This window comes from Chroicocephalus ridibundus, chromosome 6 (genome assembly GCF_963924245.1).
Source record: "Chroicocephalus ridibundus chromosome 6, bChrRid1.1, whole genome shotgun sequence".
NCBI lineage: Eukaryota > Metazoa > Chordata > Aves > Charadriiformes > Laridae > Chroicocephalus > Chroicocephalus ridibundus.
The window spans coordinates 22,980,075-23,006,936 of NC_086289.1; the positions used below are offsets into that span (position 1 = coordinate 22,980,075).

General features: G+C 39.2%; 1 protein-coding gene across 2 annotated transcripts; it reads left to right on the forward strand.

Moving 5' to 3' along the window:
- HELLS (helicase, lymphoid specific) lies at window positions 1–25,151 on the forward strand. Of its 2 annotated transcripts, none has more exons than XR_010071737.1 (22): window positions 1–128; window positions 288–409; window positions 3,775–3,897; window positions 5,245–5,304; window positions 5,785–5,821; window positions 5,914–5,978; window positions 6,466–6,507; window positions 7,332–7,556; window positions 9,027–9,209; window positions 9,455–9,598; window positions 10,189–10,385; window positions 11,058–11,154; window positions 12,153–12,314; window positions 12,821–12,963; window positions 14,543–14,681; window positions 16,113–16,196; window positions 16,284–16,403; window positions 18,164–18,280; window positions 19,224–19,383; window positions 22,143–22,206; window positions 22,542–22,638; window positions 22,856–22,890. XR_010071737.1 is itself a non-coding variant. In XM_063339639.1 (22 exons), exons 1-22 carry the CDS (start codon window positions 98–100, stop codon window positions 24,679–24,681), a joined length of 2,523 nt encoding a protein of 840 aa, XP_063195709.1. In that variant the 5' UTR covers window positions 1–97; the 3' UTR covers window positions 24,682–25,151. The 2 variants fall into 2 exon arrangements, 1 of the variants encoding a protein (XP_063195709.1); XM_063339639.1 differs by lacking the exon at window positions 22,143–22,206 and adding an exon at window positions 24,584–25,151 and having other exon boundaries at window positions 22,856–22,932.
- Window positions 25,152–26,862: the final 1,711 nt, after the last annotated feature.

Consider the following 26,862-nt stretch of genomic DNA (forward strand, 5'->3'; position numbering starts at 1 on the left):
TAGGCGAGCGGGCAGCGCGCGGGTCGGGCAGCGCGCGCAGGAGTTTGGCGGGGCGCGCGGGACCGCCTCGCGCCCACAACGGCCCCGGCGCGCGGCCATGCCGGCCCAGAACACGGCGAGCAGCGGCGGTGAGAGCCGGGGCCGGTGGTTGGGGGGCCGGTGGTTGGGGGGCCGGTGGTTGGGGGGCCGGTGGTTGGGGGGCCGGTGGTTGGGGGGCCGGTGGTTGGGGGGCCGGTGGTTGGGGGGCCGGTCGGGCCCCCCGTGGTCAAACCCCGTGGTCGTTGCAGAACCGCTGGGAGCGGAGATGGGGGAGCAGGCGGAGGCAGCGGTGATCACGCCGGCCATGCTGAAGGAGGAGGAGCAGCTGGAGGCGGCGGGGCTGGAGAAGGAGCGGCAGATGCTGGAGAAGGTGAGGGGCGGCCAGGAGGAGGTGGGCGGCGAGACCCCGCACGGCAGCCGGGGCCGCCCCGCGGAGGGACGGGGGGGCCGGGGCCGGTTGGGTTTGTCGGGACCGGGCGGCGGCTGGGGGCCGGGGCCGGTGTCCCGCGGCTCCTTTGATTTACAAACAAACCAACGTGGGGGGCTGTTGAGGGGCGGGCGGATGCTGCGGTTCACAAGCGTCTCTGATCATCCACGGCAGGCCTTTCTTTTTAAGGCTAATGGTGGGCTCTGGCAGTCAGCGAGAAGCTTGCTGCGTTTTATACACGTTTAAGTTTGCAATGAGAAGATTGCCGCTTTACTTTTGTCATCCCGAGCCTAAAGATCCAAGATATCGTGCCTTTAAAGTAGGCTGATTTCAGAAAGGGTAGTATGTTTACATTCTTCTGAATTCCTCTCTGAAATATTAAAGGCAAGATTTTTCTTTTCTTTGCGTTTTCTGTGTGTGTACATAACGTTTCTCTTCCTCTTTTTCCTCCTTATTTTATAAAACCCACCAAACAAACGACATGATTAGAGCTCTGCAGGACGCTTATAAAAATGCCACTTATCCTTTCCAGAAATAAGCCCGGTTGTGCGTTTCTTTTGGTAGCAGGTATTAGTTTAGGCAGCAACAGCATCAAGCAAGTGGCCTGGCTTAAAAAGCGTCCCGAAAAGGATCGGTGTCATGCCATCGCTGGCATCATTGCCGGGAGAAAGGTACATGTAATCATCCTGAGAGTTGGTGCCTGGTTTGTGTACTTCTCTCTGCTTCTGTTGCAGGAGATACAGACTGCTTTCAGGAAATGATATGTCCCTGACACACACGACATGATCATTACGTTTCATTTCTCTCTTGCTGTGAATGTTTTCATGTGTTGGTATTAAGCGTTGGTTGATACTAACCAATCTGTTTTGTAGAGAGAACATGAAAACTTGATGCCTCTAGACCCGCACTCATACAAATTATCGAGGTATCAGAATACTATGTAAGGTATTGTGGTTCAGGCATAAGGCAATATAAGCTTGAAAGAACTCTTCTCTTAAATGCTCTTCTGGGAATTGTATTCTAAAGAACTAATGCTATTACTCAAAGTACTTGAGAAATCAGGGTTGTTTGTTTCCTGTCTCAAAAGTTGAAGTGTTATTCTAAGGGCATGAAAAATACAATTTCTAAGGCCTGGAACTAACTTTAATTACTCTTTTTCTTTTCCCTAAGAAAAGTTGTGATTTATAAAGGTGTGTTTTTAGACTGCAGCATTTTGTGCTACTGTAGTTAGAAAATAATACTTTATTCTCCCAGAAGTCTCATAATCTTCTTTCTTGCAAACAGTAAGTCATGATAGAGTCTGTCTGAACTTCTCTTCAGGTATTCCTTGATCAGACTTGGAACTAAAAATTTGCAGGCAATGCTTTTGGAGGGTAAGGAGGAAACCCTTGTAGAGCAAATTACCTCATTGCACAGGAAGTATTGAGAAAAGAACTTAGAATGTAGTTTCTTTCACAACCAACCACTTCTGTATCAATGCTATAATGTGATAGGGCTGGGGTTTTTTTGTATTCTCTTCATTTCTTGAGAATCCACAGAGCTTACCTACAGCAAGGGTATCTCTCCACTGTCCTGTGTGCTTCTGTCATGCTTTCTCTGTGCAGTTGGGCCACTCAGACCAAGGGAAGTCACTCATGTCGTTAAACCCAGGTTTACTGGCATCCTGGGGGCAGTTGATGTTCTTGAAGCTTCTGGGTTTTTTATGCTTGTCACTTGGTGCAAAGCCCAATTATGGGCCCAAGATTTGTTCAGCAGTTCAACAAAGGAATCACTTATTCTTTCTGTGGGATGATGGCAAAACACCGCTATGCAAATATGTAAGATTGGGGAGTGAGGAAAGAGAGTGGCAAATTCTTGACCTTTTCGGTCAAAAAGGGGCGGGGGGAAATTCCCGCTTTCTTGAGGCTTGATGATTTGAGTCAAAGGACAAAGTGGAGAAACCATGAGTTCAGTGCTGTTTGTTGTCCTTGAGTTTTCTTTTTTCCCCCTTGACATTTTCGCAGTTGGTCAAGGGAACAGTCCTTCAGATTGACCAATTAATGTAAGGATGCTGTGTTCACTCCAATAAAAAGTGAGCAATAGCAATTTGCTGAAAGACGTAGTTAAGTTTTAATTATATTCTCTCTTGGCATTGCCATCAAGGGTTGGTCTTTCTTAGCTCAGGTACTTTTCATCTGAAGGAAAAAATCTGGATTGGGGAGAGCAGAAGCAAATAAAAACTGTATGGAGAGTCAGGGGAAAGCAGTCTCTTCCCACAGAGAACTTGTGGAGATAGATCTTCCTCTCATAAAAGAACATGGTGATAGCTACCTGATAAGAATGACATAGAGTACTAATTGTGGAAAATAAATACGTGATTTCTGGGGAGAGAAACATGCTACCGCTTTCCTGTGTTACACAGTTTGTCCCATGATTGAGCTAATACCATTTTTCCCCTGCCTGTTAGTCTGTTTAGCTTTGGGAGATTCCCCTGCCTTTCTGTCTTAGTGTGCCCTTCCCCCAGTGTTTCTTGTGAAGGCAACGGCATAGATAAGCATCTCGTAAAGCTCTGCATCTTACCTTGCTGGGCTTTCTCTTGGAGATGCTAATTTATGCCTTTTTACTTGTTTGATATCTCAATCTAACAGGCAGTGTCAGGTGAATGCAGACTGGTGAATGCTTTTTTACGTTTGGGGGGAGTCTTGATCTAGTTTTAAAGAGTAATTTGCAAACTTCTAAATGCACAGCCTTGACTAATTCAACAGAAGTTACTTGTAAAAGTTACTTGTGGGTTTTGTAAGCAAAGCAGGAAGTTAGCGTTTTAACACTGGGGATTGACCTGACCTCTGTAAATTAGGTATGATGGATTTGTAGCTATCTGAATATCTTGTTCATAATGAAAAAACTGTACCTTTGTGCAAATGGCACATGGAGGCATCCCAACCAATACTTGAAAAACTGTGCTGAATTTTGCCGGGTAGGTGGATTTTTCCTCACAAATTTTCCAGGCTTCAAATAAACTTAAATCTAATTTTGCTCCAAATCTATAAAATGAAGTTGAGGTACCTTTGAGCCCTTCGATACCTTGTGCTACACTGCACTGGAGGCATGTGTTTACATACACAAGTGAATGCAACTCTCGGTTTCTTTCATCTTATAGCACTTCATAGGTACATGTGAGTCTATACACTCACAAATCGTAGATGTATAATGACTGGAAGGGAAAGGTGTGGGTGTGTGTAGTTATCCCGGAGAAAAACCCTTCATTGTATTACAAGTATTAACTCTGAAGCTTCTATAAATACTTGGCATCTCTTTGTGTTGGCCAGGCTCGCACTTCTTGGGACAGGGAGTCAAGTGAAATGCGCTATAAGAGGCTTCAACATCTGCTTGAAAAAAGCAACATCTATTCCAAATTCCTGCTAACCAAAATGGAACAGCAGCAGCTAGAGGTAGGTGTATTCTTGTCTGCCGTGGGTATTCTTAAGATGGGCTGCCATGTGTTTGGTTTTGGTTTGGCTTTTGTGTGTTTTTTTTCCCATCTTGCTGTTTGAACTGAAGTAAAAATGCTGTTAAGATAGCAATAATAACATGAAAATCTACAAGAACTACTGCCCAGGAATGAAGCAGTGCTTTGCACAATATTCAGAATTTATGTAAGTTAATAGATTGATCAAACTGTGAAGAGCATGAATTATAATTTAAAATCACAGTGTAAAGGTGGCACTGATATCTTTGCAATTCTTCTGTTGGCCTGAGTGCTAGGAAGAGAAAACAAGTATTTGAAACAAGAAACAATGTTTAAGGGAACTAGAAAACCTGGAGGGAGGATATAAGATACAAAAACTTGACAAGTAGGAGCCTTTTTGTGCAGTTGTGCTGCCTTTGTTGTGCAGCCTTTTTGTGTTAGTTACTGAAGGCTGAGGATGAGATATGTCTTCAGGATGCTAATGTAGACCTCCCTCAAACAAATTTATAAATTACAGTGATCTGAGACCATGCTGTTCCCAAACAAGAGCTTCCATAAAATGATTTGACATATTTTGTTTCTTTTAATCCTTGGGCTGCTGAGTTCATGTCTAGCTTTATCTTGACTTTCTTAACTGTACCTTTATGGACAAGCTTGGAAGAGTCTACACTTGAGAGAGAATCTTAGGAAAAGATTCAGTGCAACAACATTCTCATAAAAGCAACATTGACAGACTGCAGGAACCTCCTTTCTAAAATACTTTTCGAGTTTAACTGTCAGCTTGAATTCATGGTTACTGCATTGATAGAATGTACGTTTCAGTAGTTAGTCTTGCTCCATCTGATAAATACCAGGGTCTTTTGTCTCTCTTTCCAGGGTCCTTTTGCTTTCAGCAAGTAGAAATAGTAGATGGAATGAATCTTAAATTCTTCAAGACATGAAAGCACTTCTTCATTAAAGGCATTGTAGGCTATTTACATTGCTTTCTGTTCCACAATGAATGCAAGTGGTAATATGTGGAAGTTAAAGGGGAGCTGCATACATGGAAAACTTACTGCAATAGATGTCATCTTAAGGAGTTTGCAGTTTGGAATACTTTTGTTGGAGTCTTTCTAAATTAATGTATTTAAGTGTTTAAACTATTCGCTTTATCATTTCAAACTGTATCAGACTAGAGGCTTTTAGTGAGATTGCAAAAACAAAAATCTGTAGAGTACACAGAACTCCTGCCAATGTAATCTATGCCTGTTATCACTTCTCTAATGGATAGTTCTCTTGTGGGTGTTACTGAAATATAAGAAATGTGTGTGGTTTATTTGGGGTTTTTTAGGAACAGAAGAGGAAGGAGAAGCTAGAAAAAAAGAGAGAGATGATGTTAAAATCTGCCAAGGTAAGATTAACTAGCTATTTTATGCAACTTCCTGAATAAAAGTCTAACAAATTAGGATGTCAGTTTGATTAAGGTCCATAAATTAAAGTTAGATTAGCCAGTATTTGTAGCCAGTATTTGACTTGCAGGATCTATCTAGTATACCATATTTATTTTAATTATAATAAGACTGTATAAAAGTGCTTAAAAAATTGCATCCTATGACAGTCATCTTAAGATGCTTCAGACTGATTTATATTAAAGAAAATGGTTTGAATTTGTCTTGAGGTTTTTGTTTTAGCAATGATTGTTTGTTTAGCCAAGATGCTGAGTAAGTAATAAAGATAAGCAGGAATTTTTTTTGCCGCATTTTTAAAAATTGCTTAATAGTAAAAATGTTTCACGAAGCTTTAAAAGACAACAGTTTGAGGCTGATTACATCTTTATATCTGTCATAGAGATGCATACGATGATGAACTTCTTCCTCTGTTTATTTTCTAGGGTCAAAATCCAGGTGATTCCAAAGAGGAGAAATCCGGTACTGTATTAGCCTTTGCCTTTTGTCAGTACTGGTGTTTTTAGTTTCTTTAATGTTTGATGTGTTGTATAAACTCAAATGTTATCTGACAGGTGCAAAAAAGAAGAGAGGGAGAGAAGATGGGACATATAACATCTCAGAAATTATGTCCAAAGAGGTAGGCCATAATGATAAATAGGCTTGTCTGGGTTTTCGTAGCACAGATTTTAACTGGTGAGGCAATTGATGTGTGACATCTGTATTTTAGAGCAATACATTCTCGTACATTGCTGTCAGAGATTTATCAACCAACAGGCATCAGTAGCCTGTAACATATGACTTCCTTCCAACAAAGATCTATGTAACAAGCAGTGTTGTCAAACCTGTAGAATTCAGATATTATTTTTTTTTAAAGTCTTTGGGGAGGCAAGCTGTGGAGAGACTATGTTACCAGTTGAATTTTCAGTTACCCTTTGTAATTGGAATGCATTCACTGGTGTGTGGCCTTGTTTAGAGTCACTTGCATGATTAATGATGTTTGTATGGAAAGCTTTTTAAAGTATGTCCAGATTCTTCAGTAAAAAGATCTCATGAAATACAAATTGTAGTAGCCTTTAAGGTTGAAAAGTGCATAAGCATAGTTTTTTTTTTTTCTTTGTTTCCAGGAAATACTATCAGTGGCAAAAAAAAGTAAAGTGGAAAATCAGGTATGTTTGCACATATTGTTGCAGTCTAAGTGTGTTAAGCTCAAAGGGAGGGAAGGCTTTTTATACTTTATAGTATCTCTTTAAACTTCTCCTGTAAATAAACATCTCTCTGCTAGATATTGAAGTCCTGAAGTAGGATTTTGAAGGGTGCAAGTGAATGCACTTAAATACTTATTTTCAGAAATCCAAGCTAATTTATTTTTTTAACCACTGGATTTGAACATATTTATACTTTATAGAACACCTGTAGTTTCAAAAATAAAGGAAATAGGAATTTACTACGCAATATTTATGCTGGTGTGTAAGACCTTAAGACAGTAATTTTTAAGCATTCAAGCATGGAGATAACAGGTGTGGTCTCTGCTGCTGTAGTTTAAAAGCTACATGCACAGTATGCATTTCTTTCCACCATTCTCTAGAATCTGCTTACAGAAGCGATATAGCTGTATTAAATGCTAGCTGCTATGAGGAAGGTTTTAAGTTTACTTGCTTTTATGGGTAGAAAATTACAGGCCCAGTCGCTTCGGTAGGTATCACTGCTCTTCAGTTCTAAAGGAGTAAAGAATGCATATAAAGCATTGAAATTTTGCATGTTGGCATGTACCTACGTAGTAATGTTAATCTGAAAAATAAATTCTACTCTTGAGTTGACAGTTACTCAAATGAAGTCTGTGTCAGGGGCTGTCTTACTTCACTGCACGTTAAGACAGGTGTAAATTCTGTGATTCTGTGAAATTGGGCGAAAGTATTGGGCTACTGTTAGCTAGCCTTTGATGTGCATTCCACTTGTCACATCCACGTGTTCTTTGAACTTCTCTCTATAGGATGAAAGCTCTTCTGACAACCTGTGTCCAGAAAACCTTCAGAAAAACGGAGACTCAAATAGCGTCATTAAGGATAGATTGTGTCAAGCTGTACGACACAGTGCCAAGCAATTCCTTGATCCAGTACGGAAATTTAATGGACAACCAGTGCCTTTTCAGCAGCCAAAGATTTTTACTGGTGGTATAATGCGGTGGTACCAAGTGGAAGGCATGGAGTGGCTACGGGTATGTAGCAATTGTCGATGAAACTGAATCTGTTGACGATTGGAAACAGAGATGTGTAGGGAAAGAGCCACTAGAAGACTGTGATCATAGTTGGTACAGGGAAGGTGAAGAGAGAGATAGTTCTTTATGATTTCTCATGCTACAAGAATCTGGTGTTACGAAAAAGTTGTCAAGCAGGAGATATAATGTTTCAGCATGGGGAGGATATTTGTGTTTGTAAATGTTTCTTTAGACTTTCTGCTTGGTGTTCTCCATCTTCAGTTTCTCCATCTGTTTTCTTGTTCAACTCAACTGTCTTTTCAGCCTCTCCTTACCAATACTTTGTGAAACCAGAAGGACCATGCATACTACTAAGGGACAGTTTTACTGTTTCTCTTTCAAGGGTTTGAATACCTAGCTCATAGGTGTTTATAAAGACCCAGTGTCTTGCAGGCCTGACACAGATGCGTTTTCCATTCTCTGCATCTTGGAATCTAACTAGTAACATTAACACAGTGTTTTAAAAATGTTTTGTCTTTAGCTATTGAAATAAAAAACTAAAGCAGCTTGAAATAAAGATTGCCCACATACATATTTAACTTTTACCTGGTTTTGCTTGCAAGCCAAATAAGAGCAAGTTTGCTTTTTAATTATCAGAGCCAGATAGAACTAATTTTCTGCTGCTACTGATCTCATATTACCCTTAGGTTTTTTCTTTCTTTTTCTCTTTCCCCGCCAAGCATATGTATCTTGTTCTTACAGGCTGAGGCTGATCTCATGAGTGAGTGGCACTGAACTCAAACATTCTGTTCTGTGACTGGGAAGTTCGTAGGGAAGACAGGCCTATTCTGTGAGGGGAAAACACAGCTCAGTGATAGTAACCACCTTTATGAATAGTAGCCAAAGTTATACAATACAGTAGCCACAGAACACTTTTGTGTCTGTCTGCTCTTTTGTGAGAAGTTGCTCTGTCATTTGTCAGAATGGGCAGTGTCTGCGTAAAGAGCTTTTACTGGACAGCTGGCTGTGTTCCTCAGGAATTGCACCTTTTTCCTACGGTGAAGCAGCTGTTCCTGTAGAAGCTACTCGAACAGATAAAACTGAAACATCAGCACAATAACTTGGTCTCTTAGAGGAGGGAGCTAAGGGAATTCTTTGCAGCTGGGATGGGTGAAGATTTGAGTAGTGTGAGTGGTACTTGCAGTTGAAGTGCTTTTTTGATTATAACACTAATTTACATCCTTTCCTCTGTTACTGTTCTAGTTTTTGCTTTCTAGTCAGGCATTTAATGTGCTAGAAGCACACTACATATGAATGTCTGGGGTTTACAAGTTGCTTGTATTTATTTTCATCATGGAGAAATCTTACTTGTCTGTAATATAAAATGTGCCTGGTAGAGAGTTTCTACAAGTGTTACATTCCTAAAGGTATTTATTGTTCTTAACGTATGTTGGCTATTTTGCATTTACATTTCTTTTTCTGTGTATGCAGATGCTTTGGGAAAATGGTATCAATGGCATTCTAGCTGATGAAATGGGCTTGGGAAAGACAATCCAGTGTATTGCAACAATAGCACTGATGGTGGAGCGAGGAGTTCCTGGTCCATTCTTAGTATGTGGTCCTCTGTCTACTCTTCCAAATTGGATGTCTGAATTCAAGAGATTTACTCCAGAGGTAAAAGAAATTCTTTTTCTTTTTCTTCCTTAGGTTTAAAAGAACAAATTACATAATTCTTTATTCTAATTCTTTGCCTTAAAACTTTTTCTGTATGGAACATCAGTCTAATTGTAATTGTTTGTGTGGTTACTACACACCGTGTCATGACTTGCCATGTATTTACAGCCTTCTTGTAACAAAGCTAATTATCTCTAGTGTCTTCTTTAGCTCAGTTCACCTGACTTCAAAACCTCTTTTTTCAGATTCCACTAATGCTCTATCACGGAGCTCAGCAGGAACGTCGTAAGCTGGTTCGTAAAATTCATGGGCGACAAGGATCACTGCAAATCCATCCTGTGGTCATTACTTCCTTTGAAATAGCAATGCGAGACAGAAATGCCCTGCAGGTATCTAAGTTCTGAAAGCCCTAGGATGGATGGAATGCCTCATCACAATTGCAATGCATTTCAATATAGTGAAAACCCCCCCACATGCAGTCTCTTCAATGAGTGTCCTACTGTAGCGTTTATATTGGCATTCACTTCTTTTTTTCCTTGGTAGCAGTGGCTCTGGAATTTTATGCTTAGGAAGTTCTTCAAACAAAATGCTACCCAAAAAGTGAAGTAAGCAGATAGTAAAGCATACCTGCTCTTTTCATTACCTTTCTGTAGGTGATGGTGAGGGAGGCTTGTACTAAAAAGCTATACTTGGTGTATAAATATCATGGTTAACATCAGAATGGTTTTTTCAGCGAGATGAGTTTCTTATAGGAGTTTTATTGTAATTACCTAAGCTTTCTAAATGCAGTTACTGTGAAGCAGGCGTATAGTATTAACTGTTTGGACTCAGCTCTTCTAGTCTGGCAAAGTAAGAAACAACTGTAAATAAAAATCTTTGTAATGGGCAGTATTAGTCTTATTAGTGCTGCTTGCCTCATCTGGCACATGTTTTGATGGAGTAAAGCTAAGATGTACTGAAATATCCTTTCTTTTTGTAGCACTGTTTCTGGAAATACCTGATAGTGGATGAAGGTCACAGGATTAAAAATATGAACTGCCGCCTTATCAGAGAACTGAAACGATTTAATGCAGACAATAAACTCCTTTTGACTGGTACTCCCCTGCAAAACAACTTGGCAGAGCTTTGGTCATTGCTTAACTTCCTGTTGCCAGATGTGTTTGATGATTTAAAAAGGTAAGTTGTGATCTGATGGTGAAAACTATTCCCCTTTGTTTTGTTTGGGCATTATTGTGACTCTTTAATAATTAAACTTGTATCAGCGTGTGAAGAGCTATTTTATGGTATGGTTGTAATTTGGTGTGATTATTTGGTGGTAAAGGCTTTGAAATATGTCTTGCCTTTACACTTAGTTGTTTCAGAAAGGAAAGGAAGTAATTGTCAGTTCTATGGATAGTGGAAGCTCAACTCTGAGCTAAGATAAGAGCATTTGGGGGGAGATGTTTGTCTAGTAGGTGCCTGGTGCTGCAGAAAGCTGTGTGAGGCTGGAAGACATGGGACACATGGGAGCTGGATCCTTTTCTGAAGCAGTAGGGGGTGAGGTGGAAGAACACTGCCAAACCAGTCTTTAAACTAATTTTGAAAAAAAAACATAGACTAGATTGAATGTAATAGATCATAGTGAGTATTCCAACTAATACAAGTATTTTTACCAATCACTTAAAAACCCAAGCATTTGAATTGACAGGGATATTTCAGAAATACCTCCTGTTCACCCTGTATTCATGATGAATATTAGCGTTTTGTTTTTCTTAAGTTGCAGGATAAGAGAAGAATAGTATACTTAAATAATGAAGAGTAATAGCTATGAAGTAAGCTATTCCTCTTTTTTTTGCTTTGTTTTTATAGCTTTGAATCCTGGTTTGACATTACCAGCATTACAGAAACTGCTGAAGATATTATTGCTAAAGAAAGGGAGCAAAACATCTTGCATATGCTACATCAGGTTTTTTCTTTTTGTTGTTTTTTTCATGGTTTATTTCTAACATTGATGATTATTATGAAGTGTGTCAAAGTCTTGTTTGTGGAGCTGAAACGTGGACCTGAGGCTTTTGTTGTGGCACTTATAGACTTCCTTAGACTTTTGGTTGTTTGGTGGTTTTGGTTTTTTTTTTTCATTCTTTACAGCCCTTATAAATACTGAAAGGAACAATGTACTTCTTTCATAATGATTCATTTTTATTCTTGGAACTGAGTTGAATTTAGTCCACCTTAATTGCAGTTGCTTACTTCTGTTTGCCAAAAGATTTGATTAGTATATTTATTTTACTGAAAGATAACTTTGAGGGAATTTATGTAACTTAGGTGTTGAACAGAATACCTTTTGACAAACTAGTTGTATAATGTGCCTGTCTTCAAAACCAAATTAACACTCACAACTTTTTAAGGGGAGGTATAGAAGTAAATGCTTACAGAACTATCATTTTTCCATCATAAGCTGGTGGTGAGAGATATAAATAGTATCTTCTAGGTATAATTCTCGATGAAATTTATTACTTATTTCGGTTAAAGGTTTGGGGCTTTCCCAGAATAACTTGATTTAAGAAATATAACAACCAAAATGAGGTGTTTGATAATAAAATTCCTTCCAGTTAATGAAAATTATTTGAAAGGTCAAATTATTTCAATAATTTGAAAATTATTTGTAATGTAGTTACTACTGCACCTTTATTAAACACTTCAGAATTCTTCAAATGTCAGTGGATATGGTGTGTAAACACATGCATTACCAGCACATGCATAAAAGTTTTGGAGTAGCATCCATATTAAAAAATGAAATATGTAACTCTGCAAATTATCTCCCTTGCTTTAAATTGTCAAAATAACATTATATCAGTAGACTTGTTTGTGTGTTGTTTTTGTGGGCGGTGTTTATGTTTTATTTCTTAAATTAGCCATGTTGAGAGCTTTGAGTAATTTTAACACATCTGATCAACATTTCAGATTCTGACACCTTTCTTACTGAGAAGACTGAAATCTGATGTTGCTCTTGAGGTTCCTCCTAAACGAGAAGTTGTGGTGTATGCCCCACTGGCAAAGAAGCAAGAAACTTTCTATACTGCCATTGTAAATCGCACCATTAGCAAACTGTTTGGAAATAATGAGGTATCTTCTGATAGGGATGTTAGAAATGTGCTTGCTATTAATGGATTGTAGGCAAAATCACATTGGTATTGCTTACTACCATTGCAACTTAACCCACTTTTTGCTTAAATCTTTAGTCTGATCCCACTGTTCCAATGGCAGTTACTGTGACTGGTCTCAGTGGACGCAGAACTAACACAATATGAGTGTAAACACATTCTTGATCACTTGTAGCCTGTGGGGGAAAAGGCAACAGGTTTCATAGGGTTGACAGTTTCTGCTGTAAAATCAGTAAGGTACTAATGCGGTCTTTAAAAATCAAGCAGAAGCTTTCAAAATCTGCAGTTATATAACTTCAAAATTTGGGCTGCATTTTCCTACTTAGCAAAGCTTACAGCTGCTGAGTCTAAGTGGTGCATGATGCATATCACTGAGACCTCTTTTCAGTATTGAGAATTCTTGGGTCAGCATAGGCCTTTGAATCTGAAGCTGTCTGTTGTTGATGGCAACATTATCCTTTCCCACAGGAAGAAGTAGTTGAGTTGAGTCCTACAGGTCGGCCTAAACGACGTAGCCGAAAACTGGTTGATTATTGCGAAGAACATAACGGTTCACCTGATGACTTGGAAAAATTGATCAGCAAAATGCAAGAGGAAGTAGAAAAAGAGAGGTACCTGCCCTAAAAAGAGCCTTTTTTTTTATTTATTTTTATTACACTGTCTACCTCTTAACTTGCTTCTAGAGCTTTGCTTATTCAAATTGATCAAGAAGAATGGCATTTTGTAATTCACTGTCCTTGTAGCTTTGATCTGTTTCTTTGCCTTTACCTGATATTTGCTGGGCCATGATAGAAATGATTAGGTTGTACCATCACTCACTGAATTACAGTTACAGTCAACTAAAAGACATTTTACTCCTAGACCTGTGGCCTTTGCAGGATCTAGCAATAGATCTTGTTTTCATTAGTCTGAGGTAGGTCCTGTGACAATAGTGCTGTTGATAATCCAGAAAGAACTAAAATGTCGAAGTATGAAATGTAATTCCTTTGGTCTGCTAAAACATTTTGGTAGTGAAGAACCTCAAGGTCTAAGATGGTGCTGGGTACCAGCCAAGGAAGAATTGCTTCATCTTAGTTAATTGGTAGTTGAAATTTCATTTTAATAGCTTAGGTCCTGGCTACAGCTAGCAACTAGGGCAAACAGCTGAAGACCTTGCCTTATTGCTAGGTTTTGTAGGCTTTGCAAGGTTCATGTAAACCTTTGTCTTCAATGTCCAGTTACGTTCACAGGTATATCTTTCATTGGCTCAGAGACAGGATAAGGGATAATGTTGGTGTGGTAACTACAGTTAACTACTAGGTTTTTGCAGAATTACTCAGAAATACTTGAAGCAAAGTTTGGGCTCAAGACTAGAGAAAAGGGAGGAGTGGTTTCCTTGCTAAACTTTGTAAAATATGCAGGCTTAAGCTGAGGCCTGGAACCCAAAAGGCCAGCACAGTTATTGCTGTTTTGGTGACAGGTATTGGTCACTTTCTGGTGATTAAAATCAGAGTTGAGGTTCAGGGCTGAGGAAGCTGAGGAATTACCTTTGTTCCTGGTTTTGGCAAGGTCTGTTGATGGTTGTAAATTGGTTGGGAGTCCCTTGGGCATAAGGAAAACTAGATTAATCTTCGGGCTGAAATGTACTTATTTTGTTAGATTTTTATTGTAGTGCAGTGTACTTCGCAAGAACAGACATGCAAATATTTTGTTTGTATTAATTTATGGTATGCGTGTATCCCTTATGTTGGAGATGGTACTTAGATGTGGAAGAGCTAAATATCTGTATTTGTTGTGGATCCTGCAATGTGTACATGTGGCTGAAATGGGATAGGAAGAGAGGTGAGTTTGGAATAGCTTATGTATTGTTCCACAGGAGATCTGACCATTTGTTCTAGAGAGGGCTTGAGTCTGTTCCCTTTTCTGCTGGGTGACTTGAACAAGTTGTTTTTTCTGCTTCTGATTACTACGGACTGCCCTTTTGTATTTTAAACCAATAATGGCAAACCCTTGTGCCTTTGGTGCCAAGTGTGGCACTAAAAGAAGTTTTTTCTGGTAATGGCTTTACTAACTATCAGTGATTTTGAGGACATTTGACACAGTATGTGAACCCATTGCTTGATTTTTTTCTTTTATTTTTTTTCTCTTCAGTATCTGTAGCATAATAAGGTTGACGCTTTCTGTACTAATAAGATGACGTATCTTTTCAAGGCCAGTGGTAGAAGTCAGCATTCCCATGGATTCAGAGGTGAACCTTAAACTGCAGAATATCATGATGTTACTGAGGAAATGCTGTAATCACCCCTATCTTATTGAATATCCATTGGACCCTGCTACACAACAATTCAAGGTACATATTGTCAAAGTACTAGGAGAAAAATTATTCCAGGTACTAAAAAGCAATAGACTGTGAGCCATCATCAGTTAAGAATGACCTTTTCAATGTATTTGGCATATAACTCCCCATAGAATTCCATCAGTGTGACTGAATCACTGTTTGAAGCTTCCTGCAGCAGCAGTTGCAGAGACCAGTTCAGCCTCTGTGCCCATTTAGCCTTTACATAATGATGCTGTAGTGTTCTTCATTATGGCAGCACTCATCTGCTGGGAGCAAAGTTAATGAATTAAAACAGTAGCTGGGTTCCATTAACTCAAAGTGTTTTAGCATCTGCCGCAAGCTCTCCTCACAAAGGTTAACTTTTAAAACAAAAAATGCTGAACTTGGTGAACTGTTCATAACATGTTGCAGGAGATGCAGTGATAACTTTTAAGTGTGAGATGTTGAAGGGCTGAACCAAGTTCAATGGAGTTGTCTGCTCAGAGGGTACAGCATCCTTTCTCTTCCCTAAAAGGGAAAAAATCCAAATTATATCACAAAGGCCAGCTGGTAGTTTAATCTACACAAAGCAGTTTGCAATATAGGAAAGTATGAAGGAATCTGAATTGAAAGAATCTTGAAAAACTAGAAGTTACTTGCACGTTCTAAATGTCAGTTTGTGGGCATGTGTAGTCATGTTTCCTGTTCAGTGAATGATAACAGATTCAGCTGCACTCAGGAGCAAGGTGTTGAAGTTTATCAATGTAAAGTCAGTGCATGAAAAGCAGATAGTCCAGTCTGGGTGACGAGGGGAAATCAGTTAATGTGTAGAAAATGCAGACTGTTTCACAGTTGACACCACTTGCAGGAGCTCATACCTGCTCAGGAAGATGGATTAGGACTTAGCAAGGTGGCTGCTGTATGGCTCAGACCTGAGAAGTTTCTAAATAGCTGCTCTGAGTCCATAGCAAGAATCAGATCTAACAAACTCTTGAGCAAAAGAGGAGTGTAATGTAGCAGCATGAAAACCTGTTTTGTGAACTTTTGTCACTGGCCTGATGTGTAATAACTTATTCAGCAGTGTTTCCTTCTGTCCAGTAGGTGGAAGCCTTGTGCATTAATTACAAGGTGGGAAAGAAACAATGTTGCCTTTCCATGTGGAAGAATTAAAATCATCAGGGTTTCTCCTTCCAGAAATGGGATGAAAACTGTCTAGGGTTTTTTTTAAGTATTTGGGCATATGAAAGGGTGGGGTTTGATTTAGTTTCATCATGATTTAATTGATTCATTGCAGTTTGCTAAAATTAGCATTGCTTCCAATCTTAAGGCTTTTAGTTAAAAAGATGGTACAAGCTTGTTTTTTGTGAGAAGCTTTCAGACAGCTTTTGTTGGTGCTTCTGAGTCAGGGAAACCTTTTGGTATCCTTACATCCTAATATATAATTCCTCTCTCCCCTGTTCCAAGGTTGATGAAGATCTAGTAAAGAATTCAGGCAAGTTTCTACTCTTGGACCGAATGCTTCCAGAACTGAAAAAGAGAGGACATAAGGTAAAACTAATGATTTTTGGGCGTGGGGGCCATAGTTGTCCCCTTACGGCCCAAAAATGGTACTAAGGAATCTTTCTGGTTTTTTAGGTCTTGTTGTTCTCACAAATGACTATGATGCTTGATATTTTGATGGATTACTGCTATCTGAGAGACTTTAAATTTAGTCGATTGGACGGCTCTATGTCCTACTCGGAGAGAGAAGAAAATGTAAGTAGATATACATGCCTTTTGAGCCTGCTAGCAAATCCTGCTTGTTCCTGTGACACTGGAACATGATTTTACACAGCATTTAGCCTTTAATAGGCAAAATACATCTATGCTGGAAATTGACATCCTTTCTGTTGCTTTAGTATCTGCAGCTCAGAAATACTGAAGCAATGAAATGTGTTAGTAACCCATATCTTGGGGTATGCCTAGAATGATGGGTGCTCAAGTACTCTGTTGCCTAAATGTAAAGTATAGAATATATCTAGATTGTCGCAGATGCTAATCCCAGTTTTACCCTTGCATGTATTGTTTCCTAGGAGCCAGGGTGTGATGCTAGCATCTACGGCAGCATACTGCAAATCTAATGCCAAATAAAGTGGATTTCCAGGAAATGAGTTTTTGTACTTTAGTAGGACACCTGTAACTTCAGCCCGAAATTGCATGTGGATTTGTTCCAGTGCAATCCTTTGTTCTTGCATACTTTTAATGGTTTCAGATAACCACAGAATGCCTTACTACTGAGGCATATATTTATCCTAAAGAGCGGCCATGCAGAGTGGTTCTGGAAAACTACCTCTCTGAGGGTTTGCAGGCATGTAAAAGAGCAATGCCTATATGGAGGAAGTACACAGGATGTATCTTGGGGGCTGTGCTGCAATTGCCATCTGGCCTCCAAAGTATGCACTAATGTTTATGAAGATAAAGAAAAACAGTGGCAAATGACAGATTATCTAGCTCAAGTTGTGCTTCCTTCTGCCCCATTTTTTTTTCCTGTGCCACAATGCGGCTGACGAAAACCAAACCCCTAAACCCTTAGGTTGCTGCTGTTAGAGCTGATTCTTAAAGAGGAAAGGCTAACTAGCAGTATGTCAGCAAGCTATAGTAACTTCTAATAAGCTGGTAAAATTTTGTACTACTGGCTTGTGGGGATTTTTAGGAGTTGATTGTGTGCCTACCACAATGTGGTATGAGTGCAGGATGAGAGAAGTCTTCCAGATCACCAGTCTAAGTTCAGGAGGGCTCTTCGCAGCTATCTGATTATCTGATGGTGCTGCAGTTGATGTCCAGAAGAGCCCAGGGGATATGGGGCTTTTAGAGAGATTGGATAGCTGCTTCCACCTGGCAGTGGGGTGATAGTTTCTTTGCTGTGACCAAAGTCCTGAAAATTACTAAACACTTCAGTTTTCTTACCAGCATGTCAGTGGTCAGACTAAATAGACTAGGTTTTGACTGGTATTGCAGACCTGGCAGGAGCTGTGCTGATGCTTGGAAACATCTTGCAGTGAAAGTAGGCTAGATGCTGAGTAGGAGGCCAGAACATTACTCTTCGTTTTGAAGTAAGAGGAGGAGGTATACAGAGTGTCTGGAAGTTGCAGTTAAATTGGGATCAGTATTTCAGATTGTTGCTTTAGGCAAGAATTCGATACGTTTTTAGGCTCTGCCAACTTGGACTGTGCTCATCTTAGGTAGGTTATATGGAGGTGAATGTGATTTGGGCTGTACCTTGCTATAGTCTTCTCCACTCTGTGTGTTAGACATCTCATTGACTGGAATCATTAGACGAGAAAATATAATTGCTTCACGTTTTGGTCTTGTCCTGTCCTGAATGCGTGCAATGCTGCTTAAAGCCTTAGTTTGGCCTCTGACAGTGTATGCTGTATTTTATCTGTGTTTATCTTTTTAAATACAAGTCTGTCAAAACATTAGCTGTGTTGTGTTTGATCCATCTGCTGTTTTTTAATAGACAAATTCTCTTCCAGATGCATCAATTCAATACTGACCCTGACGTCTTCCTGTTCTTAGTGAGTACAAGAGCTGGTGGCTTGGGCATTAACTTAACTGCGGCAGACACAGTCATCATATACGATAGTGACTGGGTATGTTGACAGACTGTTAACCTAGTGATGTGTCATAAAATGCTTTCTCTATTGCTGCTTTTGATAATCATTTACTAACCCATTATGATATAGACCATTTCTGTAACTTTAATGAGGTGTTACATGAAGATAATAGTAAGTAGTATATGCAAACTTGTTATATATGAAATACGCAGCCTTATTTGAAAAGTCCTAGCTTATCAAATGCAAAGTTAGAGTTGGTTTCCAAAGCTAGCCTGTTTGCCCCGAGTTACACTGAAAGCAGGAGGTTTTTTTCTGTTACTGTTGAAGATACATTTCCTTCTTTCAATTTGTTATTTAAGTTTGAATGCCTCTGGACCTTCTACAGGTTCCTTCTTTCGAGCAGCTGCCATGCTAGTACTAGCCCCTTGAATTTCCTCCTGTGACTTGCCATGTGTGTTTTAGCTAGCTAGGATTCTGCTGCTCTTGAGTCTGGAGACTGGGAAGAGGAGAGGTATGGAAGGAAATGACTGAAGATCTCTGCATCTTCACTTTATTTTAATAGCCTGCTGTTTGCATGACTATTCAGCTTCAGGAAAGCTAGAGCCACTTCAGAAACAGCTGAAAACTTTTTTTAATCCCTTTTCTTATCCTCCAACAGAAAAACCTACAAAACTACAGCTAACACCCTCATCTAAATTTGTGATACAAAACATGTCCATCTGTTGAAAACTGCAGCACGTAGTGCAGAAGCAGTCCGAGCTAGTTGGGTTAATCCAGCTGTGCACCTACAGCAGCAGAGCTTGTCATGGATAAGTTTAGGAGTAAAGAGATGTAGAGTTCTATTATGCCATGGCTGCCCTGCTTATTGCTTCCGCTCTGACTCTTGGAGCTCACTATTGAAAATGTTGTCTGTGGTATGTCTCTTAAAAAAAAAAAAAAAGTTAATGGTGTAGCTAACTTGTTTCTTTTATGGGCTCAGAACCCCCAGTCGGACTTGCAGGCCCAAGACAGGTGTCACAGAATTGGCCAGACAAAGCCTGTTGTTGTTTATCGTCTTGTGACAGCAAATACTATTGACCAGAAGATTGTGGAGAGAGCTGCTGCCAAAAGGAAGCTGGAGAAACTGATTATCCACAAAAGTTAGTATCTTTCTCTTAAGATTTCCTGTAAGCATGTGTTCCCTCTTTAAGTCTCAAGAGAGAACTCTTACTGGTCTGTGTTGTGACTGCTTTAGTATGTTTTCTTAAATGCAAAAAGCTTCATCATCCCAACAAGTTTCAAAATGCATTCTTAAACACACTGTAGGTAACTTCTGCAGCAAATTAAAGAAGAGCACTTCTAGCATTTCTGGAATCAACATGTTATGGCTACTTCTTTACTAGTAGGTAGGGGAGAAAAAGAGAGGGGATGGGACAGGGAACCTACTTGGAAGAAATATAGGTAAAATCAGGCAACAAGAGAGTAGAGCTCTGGGCTTGTTGGCAGCTTGTTAGCAAGATGCTAGTTTGTTTGACCCAAATGTTTTTGGACTTTAAGCATCAAAAATGCTGTGGCTAGATGACAAGTCTGAGTTTATTATCTTTTAAAAATCTAATTAACCAGAATATAAATGGAAAAGCAGGTAAAAAAATTCTTATTGCCTGCAGTTTAAACTGCTCGTTACTTAGTGCAATATGCCTATCTAATGACATCTAGAGCAGTGTGTCACAATGTGAAGTTTAGTGATAGATTTTTCCAGTTGCACTAGTAAACTTCCTTGAGTAAGGAGTGTTCCTATTAAAATTGGTGAAATGAGTAGAGAATAGAAAGTTGGTTTCTGGGGGGTTCCTGCTAAACTTCGTTGAGATGGCAAATCCTGGAGCTGTAAAATCACTGTAAAAAATCTCAGCATCCTGTTTGCATCTGTCCTTCTGAATTTAAGAACAGTATGTTATAACCATGGTAGAATAGTCCTGTGTGAACAACTAAACAGTGATGAATAGAACAATAGTCCTTGATTTTATGTGCGCAACAATGGTGATTATTGTTGTGCTCGATTGTATATCTGGTTGTACTCAAAGGTCTTAAAGTGATTGGGTTGAAGTGTCTCTCTTGGGGGTAAATTTTTCTTGTTTAGGACCTACAGGAATCTGCTTTGCTTCCATAGCTTATTCTGTTCGTGATATTTGGACAGTAGTTCCCTATAGCATTTTCCAAACACTAAGCTCACTTGAAAAATACGATTCTTGTAATGGGCCTCTGACAATAATTAGCCTCATATTAAACTTTAAAGGAGGTTAGGAACTTCCCTTAGAATATTGGGGGGGCGCAAAAAAAGCATTTTCATGAGGGCATAAAGGGGCAGAAAGGCCACACCTGTAACTGTTTACTGCACAGTGCACTGCTTGTCAAGCCTAAGCTGTGGTTCGCCTTTGGTTTTGAATGATGTTAAGTAATCTTTGTTAGATGCTTCCTTTATTCTAGCCATAGCCTTTATCTTTGTAATCTTATTGCCACTGCTGTCTTGGTGTGACTGCCAGAATTGCCCTCTAACTCTTTGTAGACATATTAATGACTAATTTAAGTAAGAAAAAATTTGTTTTGAATGATCTGACTGTGGTCCAACCTGAAATTAAAACCAGAGGGCAAGATGAGCACATAAAACAGAATGGGCTCGAATAGTAGATGGCTGCCGTATATTATAGTAGCTACGGGAACTGTGACTAGTTGTACTGGAAGGAAGCCAAGTGTCAAGTTGGGTCATGTCTTCAGTTTTGCAATAAGTTGAATAGTTATCTTGGTAACTATTGGTGAATCATTTCTAAATCTTGTAGCTTAGGTAGGGATGTCCCCTCAGGGAACCTTTGGATCCACTGTGTAAATGTAAAGGTGATGTAATGGATCCTCTAATTTTGAATATCTAAAAAAATGTTGGAACTTTGGAGTAGTGGATGTGGAAGGGACATTGCAAAGCTTACTGAAGTCAGGCCTTTCAGTGGTGTCTAACCAAGTAGGATGTGTACAGTACAAGTTCTGGAGCTCAAGAACTGGGATTTGTTGCAAAGCAGAATGCTTATTTGGCATCAGCACCAGGTTACTCTTTCCGTCTTGTGCTTCTGTTTTATTGAAGAAAGTTGCCTAGGAAACTGTATGAGAACCAGTATGATGTTAGCTGAACTAGTAGTTGTCAGACTAAGAGGAAATGATGAACATAAACTTCTATTTAAAGTGTTAAGTGCTTGATAGGGTCTTCTGTATTTTTTTGTGTCGTTATTATTGAAACCCAAGATCTGTACAGCACTAATTCAATGCCATGTAGTTCGTGAAACTCTGAAAACTAAAAGGGAGGGACTGCATCACTAATAGTGCATGACAGGACCTGGATCCTGCGTGACGCAGCAGATGTTAGTGGGAGAGAATCCTGTAGCTCAAAGCCCTCTGGAACTTGCATCTGACTTGCAGGTCACAGAGAAACAGCCAGTCCTTGGAGGGAGATGGGAAAAGGTGTAGGGAGGACTTCTGAAACCAAAGCATAGGGAAGAACAGCAGTGTGATGAAAAGGGATCGATGAAGACTCTCAATAAAATGGGTATATGTGTTGATAAAAACTGAGGAAACTTGGCACAGAACAGTAAGCCTTGCCTGTCTCCTTGAAATGTGCAAGACTGAGCTTGACTTCATCCATGCTCAGCTTTCGTTAAGTAATAGTCTTGTATAACTTTTTGGATATTTGTGCTGACATCCAGATTTGTGCGTGGATAGGCATTAGCATAGTCAGCTCAAGAAAACAACCTGTCAGGTGTATTATTTTGTCATGTCTGCCTAGTCCATTAAAATGAGGGATGTTCTCTCTGCAAACCACATATCTTTCACGTATTTCCTATCTTGTGGTTAATACTGCTTACTTTGTTTCAACCAGCTTACAATACAAAGGGAACAAACTTCAGCATCCACCATCTAACTTTATTTACAATGTTTTTACTGTAAGTAGAACTAATGGCTTTTCTGCTCTGTGTGTGCGTGTGTGCATGTTGAATTGGTGTTTCAATCAGTTCTTCTGCATACTACAGCTAGAAGGTGAAAGGCCTGCATGTAAACTTCTTGTGTACCTCTGACTTTTTTCACCAGTTAGGCTATTAGCCTAAGGTGTGTTTACCGTACTAAGGCTAAACAATGCTAGGACTAAACCAATGAAACATAGCAGTAGTTTTGATGTGCAAGAGTAATTAGTTCAATATGTGCATCCAGCGTTGATTTAACAATTTACAGGATTTGTTCCTGTCTCTGTGTACTTTCTTAAAATTTCTCCTTTTTACAGATCAGTTTAAAGGTGGCAAATCTGGTCTAGCACAGTCAAAGAGCTGCCTGGACCCTCAGGAATTAATAGAATTACTGAAATCCAGAGACTATGAGAGGTATGCAGTTTTCATATTTTTCTTGGACCATGAGCTTGTAACTTGCAGCTTGCAAGCAGCTGTCAATAGCTCTTTTGTCTTATGAAGTGGTATGTGGATCTTCACAGTGGAAAAAATGTCCTAGGGATTCTGCTATGTGGGAAAACTGACTTCTATGGAATACTAACTGTTAACATGCTGTTATCTGTATTAAGAGAGATTATTTCTTTCTCAACAGGGAGGTTAAAGGATCTAAAGAAAAAGTAATCAGTGATAAAGATCTAGAGTTACTCTTGGATAGAAGTGATCTTATTGGTAAGTCAGAGTTTTCTTTCAACTGTATTTTTTCTCTCTTTTTTTTTCCTGTTCAACAGTAAGTTCACATTTTGTAGGAGTCTTTGTATGTAAAAAGTTGCCATAGCTTCCATTGCCTACATCTGAAAAGGGATTCTTTGGCCTCTTTGCTGATGTTTCCCATACCATTTGCTGAAGAAGAAATAACAGAACTTAAACAAAAGTATTCCAGAAAACCACATTCATGCATCATGTGCCCTGAGCATACTGTGAATGAAAAGCATAGATTAGGAGGTGTTCTGCAAAGCAATTTTCCCTGTAAATTGCTGTAATTAATCAAGATAGAAATTATTCTCAGAAAATATTTATTTCAGCAAACTTGTTTTGAAATTTGTTTTGATACTATCATAATTCAAAATATACTGTTAACACTTTTTGGGGAAAAAATTTGAGCTCTTCAGAGTTACTGTGGTTTGTCAGTGGATCAAATATTGAAAAAAACCAAACGACCACACACAAAATTTTTGAGGTTGTCTGCAAGTTCTAGTGCTTGATCAGGCCAACATATTCTAAAGAAAACCTTAACTTTTCTGAGAAAGGAAGAGAATTCTTGTCCAATTTGTCTAAACGGTAGATTTAGCATGCTTTGTTTCGTTCAGTGTCTTTGAGAGATAAGCCTCAGAGCATAGATACAGGAAAAAAAACCCAGTCATTCCAGAATTTAGAAGTAAAAATGATAGCTAGCCTTAAATTAGTGTGATATGTATAGTTTTGAGTAAAATAAATTTGCCTTAGAACAACTGTTGCTATGCTTAATTTTTTTCCCTAGATTATCTAAAGAAATTGTTTTATAAAACTGCTCATTTCAGTTAACTGACTGCTGGTATAGAACATTATTCTTGATGCACTGATAATGTGGTCTGTCTCTGTCTTTACAAGTTCAGTCTATGAAATGATCTGGTTTCTCCTTCCAAGCTGGAGAAGGTGCCATTTATTTTGTGTTATTAGTGTGCATCATATTTATAATGGTTGCTTATTCTTTTTTTCTTTTTGGCTATACTAAGCAAAATTAGTGTATTAAAGTTGTGAAAAAATGTTTATACAAATATATTAGTCTAGTGTTATGTACTGAATATTTACTATGGCTAACTGCAGATAATGCTTTAGAAACTGAAATGCCACATCCTACCCCTCTAAGCCATAATTATAAAATTTGATATGAAGACAATACTTTTTCATTAGTTTTATATTCACTGGAAGGGCAATATCGTAATTGCAAGTGCTAAAATTTAGAAAATTGAAATTTAGAAGAGAATATTGTTTAGAGCGGTAATTTTCTGTGTTTCTCCTAGTAACTTCACTAAATAGGCTTACTGCGTTCTGTTTTCTTCTCAGGAAAACAAGACTAGTTCAGGCAGATTTTAAAACTGCTTATCTCCATTCAGCTTTAGCCAGAATGGAATCTTTTTTTTTTTTTATTATTAAAGTACAGAACCGAAAAATATTTTCAAGGACAAATCTTCAGTAGCAAACTGTTGATGAAGGAGCAAAATGATTTTATCAACTTGCTTTCCAGATCCAAACAAAAATCCATACAACTTTCAGATCTGCAATAGTAACATTGAAGACACTTTACCTATTACTGTTGATTTTTGTTTTCTTTTAATCCTAGATCAAATGAAGACCTCTGAAAAAATGAAAAAGGAAAAAATGGGTGTCTTCAAGGTCCTAGAAGAATCATCGGATTCCAGTGCAGAATGTGTGTTTTAATGTGCAGATACGGCCTGTAGTCTTACAGGACAAAAATAAGACTGACATCAGATCTTCCAGAGATGTCACTTAGACGTACCGGTCCTTTATGCTGACTTTGTTAAGGCCTTGTACAAATCCCTCGTGTTCTTGTGGTGAATTTTAACATGTGCTACAGTATAATGCAGGTGATAGTTTCATGTTATTGCTTAGGTAGGGTCCCATAAAAAATTAAGAAAATGAGCATTTGCAGCTAGCTCTTTTGATCAGTGGTTAAAAATGGAAAATTTGTGTTTAAAAAAAAATAATCTTCCTGTGGAAGTCCTAAAACACTTTTTTTCATATAGTGTCAATTATGATTTTATTTGGAAGGGAGAGAACGTGAGCCTTTGTAACAGCCACTTGTGTAGCTTCTGTTTTTAACTTCAGCAAAATTATTTTGATTAAATAAATACCTGGTTTGTCCTAAAGGCGTAGGGTTTTTAGCATAACTTCTTAAATAAGCGGAGCTTGTGTTGTGTCTGTTAATTTACTCTTTCCATACTCATTTAGCACATTAGCCCATCTCACACATTTGGGGAAAAAAAAAACCAAACACCAAAATCCCCAAAAAAACAAAACAAAAGCTGTCAAAACAAACAAACAAAAAAAACCCCATCCCAACAAAAACCAGGCAGCTTGAATGAGCCCAAAAAAAATGTTTTTGTTTTTGGTTTTTTTTCCTGGTGCAGACATTAGTCTGGGTTGTCAGCTTGCACAGTGAAGGTGCCCGTTTAAAGCACGTGGAGAGAGCTAAGGGTGCTGGAAGGTGGAAGTGCAGAATGTCTCTGGGGGCGTGTGGGCAAGTGAGGAGCACTTGCAGGGAAGGGAGGGTTTGAGACTACAGAGCGGCAGAAAAGAGAGGTGAAGGACGGTGTGTGTGTAGCCCCCAGGAGCCAGCCGTAAGCAACGGTTTCCAACTTGGGCATCAGGCAGCTTTTAGATTTTCAATTCTGGTTTGTGAAAATGTCATCTAGGTGTAATTGGAAGTTGCAGTCACGGAATTAATTGCAGCTGAAGCTGCTGAGGCATAGGTAACATGGAATAAAATAAAATACTACCTAATCTATCAGACTTTGGAAACTTGTTTCCAGTCAGTTTATGATCATTTTACTCTCCATAGAGAGTAATCTGTTAGCCTGATTTAGAGAAGGTTATTTTACATTGGTGAGAGATGTTTATCCTTACCCTCTATAAGGGAACAAATAAATCTGTTAATGAGTGGGCTGGCTTTGACCTTTGCCTGTTGAAAGCCCTGTCTTGCTTCTAATTGCTGAAGACACAAGTTTTGAAGTTTTCTGCTCAGTTACTTATTAGCCTGAATAATGCAAAGTCCAACATGTGCTGTCTCCATGTTACTTACATTTGCTGAGCTACCCTGCTAGTCTCCTTTAGGCATTGTTCTATGCTAGTGAAGACCTATACAAATTTAAGAGTGTATGATGTATCTAAATGGAGTAATTGTAAAAGTTTTAATAATAACTGACATAACTGCTTCCACACAGGCTTACCTAACTTATGAAGACTGATTTACCCTGCTCCACCTGCACAGCTACCCGATTGTCACTGGAGGGCAATATGGTGGAAAATAAAAATGAACAGGAGTTTCTACCCCATAGCCAGCACAGCTAGGATTCAATAATAATTGCTGCCTTCCTAAAATTGCATAAGCTAGATTAATGGTGCCATTGGTGAAATGAGTAGTCACTGTTAAGCGATGTGTGGAGCTTGATGTGTTATTTAGAGAGGGTCTTTGCAGAGCTGTGGCTGCTTTTCTACCCAACCTTCAAAAAGCAAAAGCAATGCTCACTTTTTGCTTGCTGCTGTAGAGAAGTCCATCTCTCCATCCCCCTTTTTTTGGCTCCCAAAGTACTGTGAATGTTGCTGATCAAAGCGAGCACATGGCATGACCTCGCGTTTCGTACTCCTGCAGTTAAGAGTATAATGTTCCCACTTGCTAACCACCTAAGCTATGCAGGGGCAGTCCAGCATTTGTGCGCTTAATGCCTACAGGCGATGCCTGGGCCATGCTGCGAGGGGTGCTGGTGTTTCAGAAAGCAGCAGCCTGCTTTTCTACAGATGGGGGAGATGCACAAGTAAATGCAGGAATGACAATGAGAATGCTTGGGGTGGGGGCATGGCTGGGGCTAACAAATTGTTCTG